Source organism: Olea europaea, chromosome 12, assembly GCF_002742605.1.
Source record: "Olea europaea var. sylvestris chromosome 12, O_europaea_v1, whole genome shotgun sequence".
NCBI lineage: Eukaryota > Viridiplantae > Streptophyta > Magnoliopsida > Lamiales > Oleaceae > Olea > Olea europaea.
The window spans coordinates 13,558,435-13,571,884 of record NC_036248.1 but is presented as its reverse complement, the minus strand read 5'-3'; the positions used below and the strand labels follow the sequence as shown (position 1 = coordinate 13,571,884).

General features: G+C 40.8%; 1 protein-coding gene across 1 annotated transcript; it reads left to right on the top strand.

Moving 5' to 3' along the window:
• The first annotated feature begins 774 nt into the window (after positions 1 to 774).
• LOC111406638 lies at positions 775 to 1,236 on the top strand. The gene has a single exon (XM_023036027.1). The coding sequence runs from the start codon at positions 775 to 777 to the stop codon at positions 1,234 to 1,236; it is 462 nt and encodes a 153-aa protein (XP_022891795.1).
• Positions 1,237 to 13,450: the final 12,214 nt, after the last annotated feature.

Sequence of the window (13,450 nt, the reverse complement as noted above, 5' to 3'; positions counted from 1 at the left end):
CTCATGCACTAAATTCCCTATCTGACTTAAGCATCGGAGGGGCGACGAGCACACACTTCGTTGCCTTTTTTGCAATTATTCAAAAATCGTTCGTGTTCATCAAAGTGAAGTTCGATCATCAAGTTCGAGATCTTTCAGGTAATATTTTTTGGTAGCATCATTGGCGCCGTCTGTGGGAACACGCTACCAAAAGCCATGGTCAATACACGTTCAGGTCTTCCTCTAGCAAGCTCATCCATCCCGGATAACTCTCCTTCTCCTGAGGAACGCCATATCCCTCAAGAAGAATCTTCGGAGATGCCAGCACCTCCTCAAGCTGCTATTTCCGCTGGAGCTTTTGAGGAACTTCGTCAGCAGGTGGTTGCATTAACCTAATTGTTAAGCCAGAGAAATTCGCACCCGTCGCATACCCCAACACCTGAAGGCGACTTCATAGCAGATGCCCGGGCTCGAGTTCATCATGCAGCCCATGATGACGGTGGGGTTGGAACTTCAGGTGTACCACAAGTGGCATCAGGTTCAAGGTCCATTACGATGGATTCCGCTGAACTTGCTAGAATTATTCAAGAAGGGATAACAACGAGAATGCAACAAAATACTCGGGCAGCAACAGGATTCACCCCCAATACACCATTCACTCCAGAAGTCCTCTCGTATCCCCTTCCCGATATGTTCAAGTATCCTCGGATAAAGAAGTATAGGACAACCGACCCCATCAATTATCTCAATGTGTACACGGATATTATGAACTTATAGGTTGCACCTAATGCAGTTATGTGCAAGGCATTCCCCCAAACCCTCACAAATGCAGCTAGAGATTGGTTTTCCACATTGGAACCGAACTCCATCACCTCCTTCTTAGATTTGGCCGATAAGTTCTCCGCTTTCTTTACGAGCAGCAAGCGAATCAGAAAGACAGCCGCATCACTCATGCAGATGCGTCAAGGACCCAACGAAACACTGCACAGTTTCATGACTAGGTTCAATAAAAAATGGCTTCAGATTCTCGATCTAAAAATCACAGCTGTAGTCTCAGCTCTGACATACACCATTAAGTGCGAAGCATTCAAGATGTCCTTGTCTAAGACCTCGCCGAAGTTAGTCACCGAGCTATTCACACGGGTTGAGAAGTACATCAATATGGAAGAAACCATGGCCCCGAAAAGGGAAGCTACATTATTAGGGAGGTTGGATCAGAAAAGGCCGCATGAGTCCAGCTTAAGACGAGACACCTAGGGACAAACCAAGGAAGATTCTCCTTCAACGTCTTTTACCCATTTGAACACTTCAAGGTCCAACACCCTGATGGAAATCAAGGATTCTAGGGAACTAAAGTGGCCTCCCCGATTGCGGTCTCCCCCCCGATACTCGTGATAAGAGTAAATACTGTGATTTCCATAGAGATCACAGGCATACAACAGAAGACTGTCTGGCCTTAAAGAGGGAAATCAAAGCTCTTATAAAAAGGGGATTTATGAGCTCTTACATTAGCAATGACAAGCGCCCGAGGAATAATCAGAACGAAAGCAAAGGCCTAGAAGATCGGGGAAACAAACAACTAACTGCAAGCACTATCAATATCATTGTCGGAGGAACAGCCTCAGGAGGAGATTCTAGCAGCGGGAGTGAATAGTATGCCAGGCAGCCTCCAATCATCTCGAGATCAGATCTTGGCCGTACAGAGGACATCACTTTTGAAACAGATGACTTGGAAGGCATAGCGTTCTCTCATGATGATGCCCTTGTCATATCGGCCATCTCGCCAACTTTGAAGTCAAGAGAATTCTGTAGATAACGAAAGTGTAGCAAACGTACTGTCTCATGAAGCCTTTGTTCAAATGGGAATCTCATCAAAGCAACTCAAGCCAGTCAAAACACCCCTCCAACGATTTGGAGGTGGGGTCATCACCCCGGAAGGTATCGTCAAGTTACCCTTAACACTGGGGGTCGAGGGTAAACAGGTGATGCAAATCACTACCTTTGAAGTTGTCTGTACGCCAATGGCTTACAACGCCATATTGGGAAGACCACTACTCAACAGAATTCGAGCTATCGTCTCAACTTTTCACCTGGCTCTGAAATTCCCTACTTCTAATGGAATCGGGGTAGTCCGAGGCAACCAAACGGTGGCCCGACAATGTTATGTGACTAGCGTTTGAAAAATAAAAAATGACGTCATGCAAGTTATAGAGCTCGAGCTCGAGCACGAAAATCATGAGAGGCTGGCTCCGGTGGAAGGATTGGAAGAGGTCGAGATCGAGCCTAGAAGAAAAGTCACAATTGGTCAGGGGTTAGATACAGCGGTCATGTCTGAACTTCTAAGTTGTCTCTCCCGTAATATTGATGTATTCGCTTGGAATGTTGAGGACATGCTTGGAATTGATCCAGAGGTTGCAGTATATAAACTTAACGTAAACCTAGAAGTAAGACCTGTGAAGCAAAGGAAGAGGTAGTTCACACCAGAAAGACGAGAAATCATAAAAGAGGAAATTGCCAAACTTGTTAACGCACAGTTCGTTCGAGAAGTACAATATCCCGAATGGCTTGCCATCGTGGTTCTTGTCAAGAAAGCTAATGGAAAGTGGCGAGTTTGCATTGACTTCACAGATCTGAATAAAGCATGTCCCAAAGACAGTTATCCCTTACCTTGAATTGACAATCGGGTAGATAGCACGTCAGGCCGTATGCTGTACAGTATCTTGGATGCTTTCTCAGGGTATCACCAAATTCTCATGGCAGAAGAAGATCAAGAAAAGACCTCGTTTATGGCAGATTCAACCATCTACTGCTACAGGGTCATGCCCTTTGGATTGAAAAATGCTGGAGCAACATATCAAAGGTTAGTGAACAAGATCTTCGCCAAGCTAATTGGGAAAACGGTTGAAGCATATGTGGATGATATGATAGTTAAGAGCAAACAATTGAATAGCCATGTTTCTGATCTAGAGGACGTGTTTGCTACGTTACGGAGGTACAACATGAAGCTCAATCCGGCAAACTGTGCATATGGGGTGGCATTTGGAAAATTCTTGGGTTTTATGATCACGCACATAGGAATAGAGGCGAATCCAGATAAAATACAAGCTTTGATAAGTATGGAGGCCCCTAAGTGCAAAAAGGACATTCAGAAGTTGACAGGTCGCGTAGCAGCACTGAACATGTTTGTTTCCCGGGCCCTTTTTCAAACTACTTAGGGAAAATAAAGGTTTCAACTGGAACGAAGAATGTAACTTAGCTTTTCAGGAGCTCAAGCAAACATTATCAACTCCTCCAGTCCTTACTAAACCCGAACCCAGTGACAAGCTGCTATTATACTTGGCTGTTTCTCACAATGCAGTAAGCGGTGTCTTGGTAAAGGAAAAAGGAAGAGTTCAGCAACCTGTTTACTATGTAAGTAAAGTGCTCCGCGATGCAGAAACACGATACACGATTGTAGAATAGCTCGCCCTTGCTTTAGTAATAGGTGCCAGAAAATTACGGCCGTACTTCCAGTCACATCCAATTGTTGTGCTCACCAACCAACCTCTCAGACATATACTTCAAAAGCAGGACGTCTCAGGAAGAATACTGAAATGGGCAATTGAACTCGGCGAATTTGACATAGAGTTCAAGCCACGACCTGCAATCAAGGCCTAAGCTTTAGCCGACTTCATAGTAGAGCTTACTCCGAGATCCTAAGAAACACCGGCCAAGGGCTTGAACTCGATCTTAGAAATATCGAAGATTTTTGTTGACGGAGCATCCAATAGCTCGGGCTCGGGGGCCGGCATTATCATCACAAGGCCGGATAAGACTACGGAGATACAATGCGCTCTCAGATTTGAATTCGAAGTTACCAATAACGAAGCAAAGTATGAAGCTGTTGTTATAGCCCTAGAACTCGCGAAAAATCTTGAGTGCGAGCGCATCAAAGTTTTCAGTGACTCACAGCTAGTGATCGGACAAATCGAGGGGTCTTTCGAAAGAAAGGATGAAAAAATGAGCTTATATTATTTGAAAGTACATGACCTCTAGAGGCAGTTCGTAAGTTGTGAAATTCTGAAGGTAGCCAGAGTCGAAAATGCCAATGCTGATGCATTGTCCATACTCGTCTTCATGGGTGTGGACGAGCTCGATAGAACCATGCACATCAAGATGGTTGTAGAACCAAGTATAACTCAGAAGCCAAGTGTCATAGACATCGACCATGAGCCCTCCTAGATGGATCCAATAGTTGATTACATAAGTAATGGTAACATTCCTGTAGACCCTCGGCTTGCCAGAAGCATTCAATATAGAGCTGCTAGATATTGTATAATTGAAGGAGTCCTATTTCGCAGGAGTTTCACACTCCCCTATCTAAGGTGTCTCAAACTTTCCGAGTCTCTTCAAGCAATGACTGAAGTTCACGAAGGTATTTGTGGAAATCACCAGAGAGCCCGAGCTCTTGCATGTAAGTTGATAAGGTATGGATACTACTGGCCAAGTTTGAAGAAAGATGCCATAGATTACGTCTGGAAGTGCGACAAGTGCCAAAAGTTTGGCCACGTCATACATGCTCCTGCTGAGGAACTAACATCCATTCACTACTCGGCTCCCTTGGAGCAATAGGGAGTTGATATTCTTGGGCCTTTCCCCTTGGCCCGAGGATAATTAAAATTTGTAGTTGTGGCAGTAGAGTATTTTACAAAGTGGGTAGAAGCTAAACCTCTAGCAACAATTTCAGAGCCGAAGCTCAGGTCATTCATATGGAAGTCCGTCATATGCAGTTTTGGGATACCAAAAGTCCTCATCATAGATAATGGAAGGCAATTCAACAATCCCCAGTTCAGGAACTTCTACGTTAGCAATGGGATTGATCATCGCTTGACCTCGATCTCACACCCACAAAGTAATGGGTTAGCCGAAGTAACTAATCGGATCATATTGCAGGACCTCTAAACAAGGATAGGGGACGCCAAAGGTGACTGGCCTGACGTACTGCCTTCGATAGTATGGGCATATAGGACTTTGCACAAGACAGAAATTGGTGAAATGCCATTCATACTTGCTTTTGGGCTTGAGGCTACCATCCCAATCGAGGTTAGCCTCCCCACAATAAGAAAGCTTGAGACAAATAGGGAGACGCAAACTACCTAGCACCTTGACTTGCTTAAAGAGGTAAGAGAGCAAGCCTCACTTAGGACTGCGAGTTATCAAAACAGAATGGCAAAGCACTTCAACAAAAAGGTCCAGACCAGGAGATTCAGAGTTGGCGATCTTGTCCTTAGAAAAGCAGAAACCGTCAGACACCAACCAGGAAAACTTGGGCCGACATGAGAAGGACCCTACGAGGTCATAAGAAAACTTAAAGGTGGAGCCTATAGCCTCAGAGACACATTGGTGAAACCACTCCCAAGGCCATGGAACACTAATAATTTGAAAATATATTATAAGTGACTAGCTATAGCTATAATTTTCCTTTAGGGCTTGCATGCCCGCTTTATGTTTTCTTAATTTCGTTTTTACTGTTCGGGCTTTAATGCCCTGTTAGCTCATGCTCGAATAAGCTCGGGTATCAAACGCCCTTGAGCCTTTTTAATAGCACGTAGAATTTTCTTTATGATGTTGATTCCCTATTAAATTAGCGTAAGGCCGTGCCCCGCTCAAGCAACTAATACTTTTACAAAATTAGAATAAGGTCGTGCCCCGCGCATTTAGCTAATACCTTTACTAAATTAGATAAGGCCGTACATTGCGCATGCATCTAGTACTTTTACAAAATTAGCATAAGACCGTGCCCCATGCATGCAGCTAATACTTTTACAAAATTAGCATAAGGCCGTGCCCTGCGCATGCAGCTAGTACTTTTACAAAATTAGCATAGGGTAATTAGCATAAGGCCGTACCCCGCACATGCAGCTAATACTTTTACAAAATTAGCATAAGGTCGTGCCTCGCGCATGCAGCTAATACCTTTACAAATTCCACACATGACCTCAGGCAGTAATATGCCTGACCTCATGGATCCCAGAATAACGAGCAATGAAATAATCGTTAGATCGAGGTCGGGGGCATGATATAATTATATCATCCCCGACTTTATCGATCCCAAAATGCTCAACCAAGCATGAATTCTGAGATCGAGGTCGTGGCATGATATAATTGCCCCTCATATAACCATAACCGGCGTTCCCGACCAATTGGTCTACCCTCTATATAAGTAAGAAATCAAATCAATAACTAGTTGCCCACAACAATACCCCGCTGAACTTGGAAATTGACATCCCACGATCAGTATTGTTTAAAGGATCAATGTATCCATAGTTCAACGATAAGAATTACACCCGAACTATTTCACACACTCGAGCTATGAGTTAAATGATTGAGACATGTGACATACACCAACAATCGAACTGTAAACTGTAATAAAAGCTCGAATTCAAAATTACAATACGCGAACACAGGATCAACGCTCGATCTCGTAGGAAAAATAAAATGCATGAACTGATAAAATTCTTTCTCAAAGACAGAAGCCCTATTCGGGCAATAAACTTTGCATTTAATCAAAATCAAAATAAGTTCATAAACCCAGATCGGGCAGACAACATGAGCAAAAAAGAAAAAGTTACAAAAATGTCAGTCTCGGGGTCGGGGTAGGGCTTAATCTAGGTCGATGGGGTCACTCCCCCCTCCATTGTCGGGGGTCCCAACACCGTCGTCGTCATCATCCCCATCACCCTCAGAGGAGGATAGCTTGAGGTCCTTAGCGAGCTCGTTCACAGTCTTTAACTCCTTCACTACGGGCTTCAAATCCTCGGGGAGCTTGGTCCTAAGGAATGAACGAGCTAGTCGCAACCCATAGTAATACGAGCTAGACCCGTACTGACCCAGGAGAGTCTTGAACTCATCAGACTTCTTAAAATCATCGATAGCCTGAGCTCGGGCTTCTACTCGAACAATCGCAAGCTCCATCTCAAAAGCACTTCGAGACTGAATGAGCTCGAGCTTCACCTCCTCAGTTTTGTCCCTTGCCAACCCGACCTCGTCCTCAGCCTTCTTAAGGTTCGCCTTGGCTGCCTCGAGGGCCCTTTCAAGCTCCTGGGCCCTCTTAAACGCAACATCGCTCTTAACCTCGAGCTCGGCTATGCGATCTGAGGAATTCAATCCCCTGAGCCCCAGACCCCGAGCTACGCTTAGTGTCTGCAAAAACAAGTATGGAGCCCGACGTTAGTACAAATTAAGAAACCAATCAAGGGTACCAGAAACATTCATATTAAAAATCGACCTTCAGTGTAAGGAGCTCGAGATCCGAACTCCTTCATTCATCTCAACCTCCTTCTCATACTTATCAACTATGCCCTGGATGAGAGGACAGTCAACGTACTCCTCAAGCGACTTGGTGGGCATATGGTCGTCATCATTAGCTAAGAGGTTCGACCCATAACAAGGGGTACGAACTCGAACTTGTTGTTGGGGGGTTGGCTACCTTGGAGGAGTCGGGTTTTGTGAGCTCTGCCCCAGGTCCACCATGGTTGGACGGGCGGCCTCCCGTGCTCACTTTTTTCCTTTGGATGAGGTTGTCGTTGAGGCTTTCGACTTTGGGCCCTTCGCCTTTTTGTGAACGTTGTCCAATAGGGCTGACGGATCAAAAGATATCTCGAATTCTACAAGTAAAAATACAACAAGGCATTAGGTCGAACTATAGATCGATGTTTACACATGAAATAACAAAGATTACATAAAAACAAAGATCGTACCGTTGAGGTCTTTCACGTTAGCAAGGTCGAGGGTGTCATCTTCAAGCAAATAATCAATCTTGTCTGCAAGGGGGTCGTGGTTCACTAACCTCAGCCTATCTCTCTCTAGAACCTCAAAATAGGCCCGACCTTTGTTAAACCTATCCTTATCGGGGACTTCCCACCTCAGGCTAAAGGGATGATCGGGATCTTGAGAGGCTTCACAAAAAAGAAACGTTCCTTTCAACCCTTAAGTGAGCTCGGGGTATCAGGAATTCTAAACCCCCCCCCCTTTGTGGATAAATAAACAAAACAGTTATACCCTGGGGTAAATTTCATATCAAAGACCATTCGAAGTAGGTCGACCCTAGGTTCAACCTCGAGGCACCTACACAGTATGAAGAAATATACTAATAACCTCCAACCGTTCAAGGCTAGCTGACCCGGACACAGGTAGTATGAGGTCAGAAAGTGGATGAAAAATGGGTGAAGAGGTCACCTAAGCCCGGCCTTAAGAGCGTCCCTAAAAAAGGTCATCTCTCCCTCCCGAGCTCCTAACACGGTCTCAGTTGGCCCTGGGGTTCTAATGTCACAAATTGGCATGACCCCGAACTCCCTAGCTATTTTAATAATTACATGTTCTTTGTACTTGGTCTGCTCCTTGGGGTGTGTTAGGACGTCAATATGGGAGTTAACAGGGATGGCCATAGGAATAATGGAAGTATTTACATCTTCAGGTCTATCACTATGGTTCGAGTCTCTAGGAGCCTGGCTACTATCACTACTACTTGACCTAGTACTATCACTACTCGACATTACGCTATAATCAAATAAAACAACTTAAGGGCTCGACCTCTTACCTTTGCAGATGATCGCTCACAAACCCCACTAATCCCCGAACTCGAGCTCGATTTACTAGGAGATGAGAGTTAAAAGTGAAATATGGGGGTGAAAGTTGGGGTATTTATAGGGGACTGAGGAATACCAACGGTCATGCAATCTCAACCCTTGGACCAAGACATGTGGTGAGAATCTAAGGTCCTACCCTGACATTACACATGGCGGCCATCTGAGATCGCTCTCTCTCTCTTTCTCTCTCTCTCTCTCTGACATCCTATCAAACACTTGACACGTGGAAAAACACCTGGATATTCATGTCTCTACATCTTCGCTCGTTAACAAGGACTGGACGAAAATCTATGACCTCGATGCACGGGGGCCATTGATGATCTCAGATCTTATCAATCCCGAACTCGACCAATGAACCCCAATCATATCATAAACCTCGATCTCCATACCCCCTAAAAACACCAAAACAAGCTCGGACATTTGAGGTCGGGGTATGTATGTCGACTCGTCAGCATTTCTATACGACCTATGGGAACGCTAATCCTTTTTTGATCACAGTCCCTACCCTATTAGACTCCTTCTTTAACTCAAACAGTGATTTGAATACTTGAGGTAGAACACTAACTCATTTTCCTACGAGGATAAGGATCGTGACAGAACGAGTCCTTCTAGGACTCTACCGCTAGCACCTATAAATACACAACCTGTGCTCATTTTTGAGGTACGTTTTTCATTATTTTCAACTTATAGCCTCACGTACTAAATTCCCTATCTGACTTAAGCATCGGAGGGGCGACGAGCACACACCTCGTTGCCTTTTTTGCAGGTATTCAAAGACCGTTCGTGTTCATCAAAGCGAAGTTCGATCATCAAGTTCGAGATCTTTCAGGTAATATTTTTTGGTAGCATCAATAGCCATCGTTTGGTAGCAATTTTTCACTCCAAAAAATTAATTTTTTTTATCGTTATTTCACTATTTTATTTGTCATTTTTGACTTCTTCACTCATAAGTGAAACCCACTATTTTTTTTAATAATCAAAAAATTAATTATCATAATTACTATCGAACAGATCCATAATCTTTACAAATTACACATTATGATGACAACAGATACTCACCTTTTACTTTTTCGACTTTATTATAAGACTCATGGCCGAGATGTTATTTATTCGAGGATATAACAAATCCCTTTCGAAAAATCAAAAAAGTAAATGAAAACAAAAATGCAAAAATAATGTGGCTAGCATAATATTCCATTCATACATAGATTAATTGTCCCTCATTTTTTGAATACTTAAGATGTCTATCCACGTAAGATACCTAAGTGCATTGATTCTTCCCCATTTCTAGATAGAAACAAAATACAGACGAACCTAAGAAAAGAACAAAGAACAACCAGTCATAAGTTACTGAGAGGAAAGACCAATTGGGCGCAAGAGCCAAACCCTTTTTTCTTAGTTGTTGACCTAATGCACAAGTGTCCAAATTCAATGTGGGACGCCACTCATCTCTAAAGCTTAAAATAACATAATCCCAAGAGAGAATATTTTTTGTATGTATAGGATATATAAACACAAGACAAGGAAATAAATATTTAATAATTACATAGTGGGATGTGGGGTGGGTGGCTAGGGGGTCTGTGTGGCACGTGCTTAGCTACATTTTTATGCGACAATAGATGCGTCCAAAGTTGCCACCACCCGCGTGCGAGTGTGCGACTCCACGACAAAAATTGATATATACAAATAGCATTAGTATTGTAAGTATATCCACTCCGATGTGGATTACGACGAGTATACAGTATTGAACAATACTCTATAAAATATGATAAAAAAAATAGTCTCGCGTCAATTGTGTGCACTAATAATAATTAAGCCAATAGGAATTTGAGTTATTAGACGGGTATGGAACCCAGATTTAATATGTTATAAGAGCTTAAAGTCTCAAATAAAAAATTTGGCTTGTTTAAAGTTTTAGGAAATTGTTACGATTAAACGAATCACCATCTTGTAGATATTGGTTAGGGATAAAAATTCCAAAGTGTTACATCAAAATTGCTATTTTAATATAGAACATTAGATACAATCAAGGTGGGAGTTAGGGAAAAAAAGAAATTGTATTGAATTACTGCATTCCTTATAAAAAGTTAAATGGGCTTGATCAGTGCTGCCTCCTTCATCCCCCCCTCGATGAAATAGAAGGATTTTGCTACTTGTACGTACAAAATGTAAATAATGAATTACATAACATGATGTGAAGAGAAAAAAGAAAAGTTGATTGTGTTTTAAACTACTAAAAGATAGTGTGTCATGTGGCATTTTATAATTCATTATATAAATCTTGAAATCTATGTAGCAAGATCCAAAATAGAATGACAAATAAAAATGATAACATTTAATTATTTTATTGTCAGTATTTCAGTTATCACGAATGAGTGTATGTAACTCTCATGTAACATAGATAGGTAGTCTTGAGAATCTTAGGACTCTTACATATGGCCTATAAAGTGAAATTTCCTCTATTCATTGTTTGTTTGGTCGACTTTTCTTCTTAATCTTAAATCATAAGCAAGTCCCACCACAATATCTTCCTTTCACTATTGGACCCCATTCCAACACGTAAATATACTTTTAGGGAACGGTCGGCACAGTGCTAAACAAATATTGAAGGGATTACATGTATTTCAACTCCTAAATATCCTTTCAGGGTTTAATAATGTCAAATCTTTCATATCGCATGATTGGCATGCAAAAGAAAACAAGAAATTAGACGTTTACTCGATACTAATCCAATATGTTGAATGTGCAATTAAGAAAATTCATTGTAAAACTGTGTTGAGTATTTTAGTGGTTCATGAATCGTGGATCCGATACACATTGAATTTAGATATGTTTTTCAATATGGTTGCAACACTATCTTTTTCTATTTACATTTTTTTATAATTCTTATACTATGTTTGGCTTCTTGTTTCTATGTGTGTTATTAGTACCTTGATCAAAAAATATTTTTGTCGATCGTTTTTTATTCAAATATTTTTTTTAAGATCCACATAGATACTATTCACCTCTTCACCATACTTCTTCTTATATACATACGTTATCAAACATATCCGGTACAATCCATACTAAAAATCTTGCTTGGTGTGCAAAGTAAGATGAAAATAGGATGATACTAAAATAGAAAATGAGAATATATAGTAGGCACATGTGTTTGGGTCATTTGAGAGTATTTTTAAGTAATTATGAGTTATGATCTTCTTAGATTTTTTTAAGATCCACATAGATACTATTCACCTCTTCACCATACTTCTTCTTATATACATACGTTATCAAACATATCCGGTACAATCCATACTAAAAATCTTGCTTGGTGTGCAAAGTAAGATGAAAATAGGATGATACTAAAATAGAAAATGAGAATATATAGTAGGCACATGTGTTTGGGTCATTTGAGAGTATTTTTAAGTAATTATGAGTTATGATCTTCTTAGGTTGAATAAAGGTAAAACCATTTATAAACCTAAGACACTTTTGTCCACAAAAGTATTTCATATCGATGAGACAATATATCAACAAAAGCGAAAATAAATCAAAAATTAAAATACATGTTATGCTACAAGTACAGAAAGTGATCGACAGAGCAACACTTGATAAAAATTCATTGATTTTTGACTGATTATGGGCAGAAAAATCACGATAGTTAACAGCACATATATGGTGTCTGTGAATAATTACGCAAGGAATTATTCTAAGATGAGCATACGAAACTTAAAAAATTATGTCTCGACAAAAATCGAAGTGCAGTTGTGGAAGTGATTACTTGAAACTCACTTTTTATCACATTCATTTTTAATTGTAAATTCTCCCAAAATCACCTTTCATACTTCTGTAATTTTTTTTTCTTAAAAAAAAATATTTCGCTTTTCAAATAATCACTTTGCACAAGCTCTTATCCCAAGAAAAGAAGAACCACGTGTTGCACTGTGAGTTCACAACACCTATGGGCCCTCAGACGGGCCCCCCTAATCACGCAGAATACTCCAAAGTGGGTGGGCCCACGATGACAAACACGTTTCTGCGAATTTGGGCGAGTTAGCTATACGTAGAGAACGACAAAGTGAAAAGCCCAACTCAAAAAGCAAAATGGGTCCCACCTCCCCGAATTCTGACAAAAATCATGCCGTCACGCGTTTAACGCTACGTGACAAAACAAGCGTCGACCTCAGAGGCTCGATTGGGATATTGTGGATGTTTTGAGGGTGTTTTCGTCATTAAGCTTGGCTTTTGTCGTCACGTGCTCTGGCGTCCGCCGCACGCAGGAGAAAACATTGCCCCCGTTTTTTCAATAGTTCACATTTTTATGAACCTCACAGGAATGGCTAAGGACAGAACTCTTTTGGCTGCTACCAGAATTTATTTATTTATTTTTATCATTATTAAAAGGAAGAATATTCATTGTAGCATAGCATTTCCTTTTGACACGTGAAATTTATACTTTGTTGCGTAATGAAAATAAATGTAACTTGTTTGAGCCCCATTTTTGAATAGTGTATTGAATAAGGAAAACTTTTGATTTTACGTATAATATTATTTTATTTGAAAATGTGTGGTTGAAATAATATCAAAATATTGTTTAAAAATGCTTCTTCTGCTTCTTCTTTTTTTTTTTTTTTTTTCAAAGAATTGGGCTCAATCGAGGAATAAATAAATTTTCTTAAAATACTAATTTTTTTTTAACTTTAAAAAGTATTTGCTTATATTTGAAAGATTTATTTCTTGTAACTTTTGAGCTAGCTGCATTGAATAGTTCAGTCTTTTTTTTTTTTCCAATTCATTTTACTTATTGCCATTAAACCTTTAACATTTTTTGTAGACAAATATGGTTAAATTTAAAAATTATCATT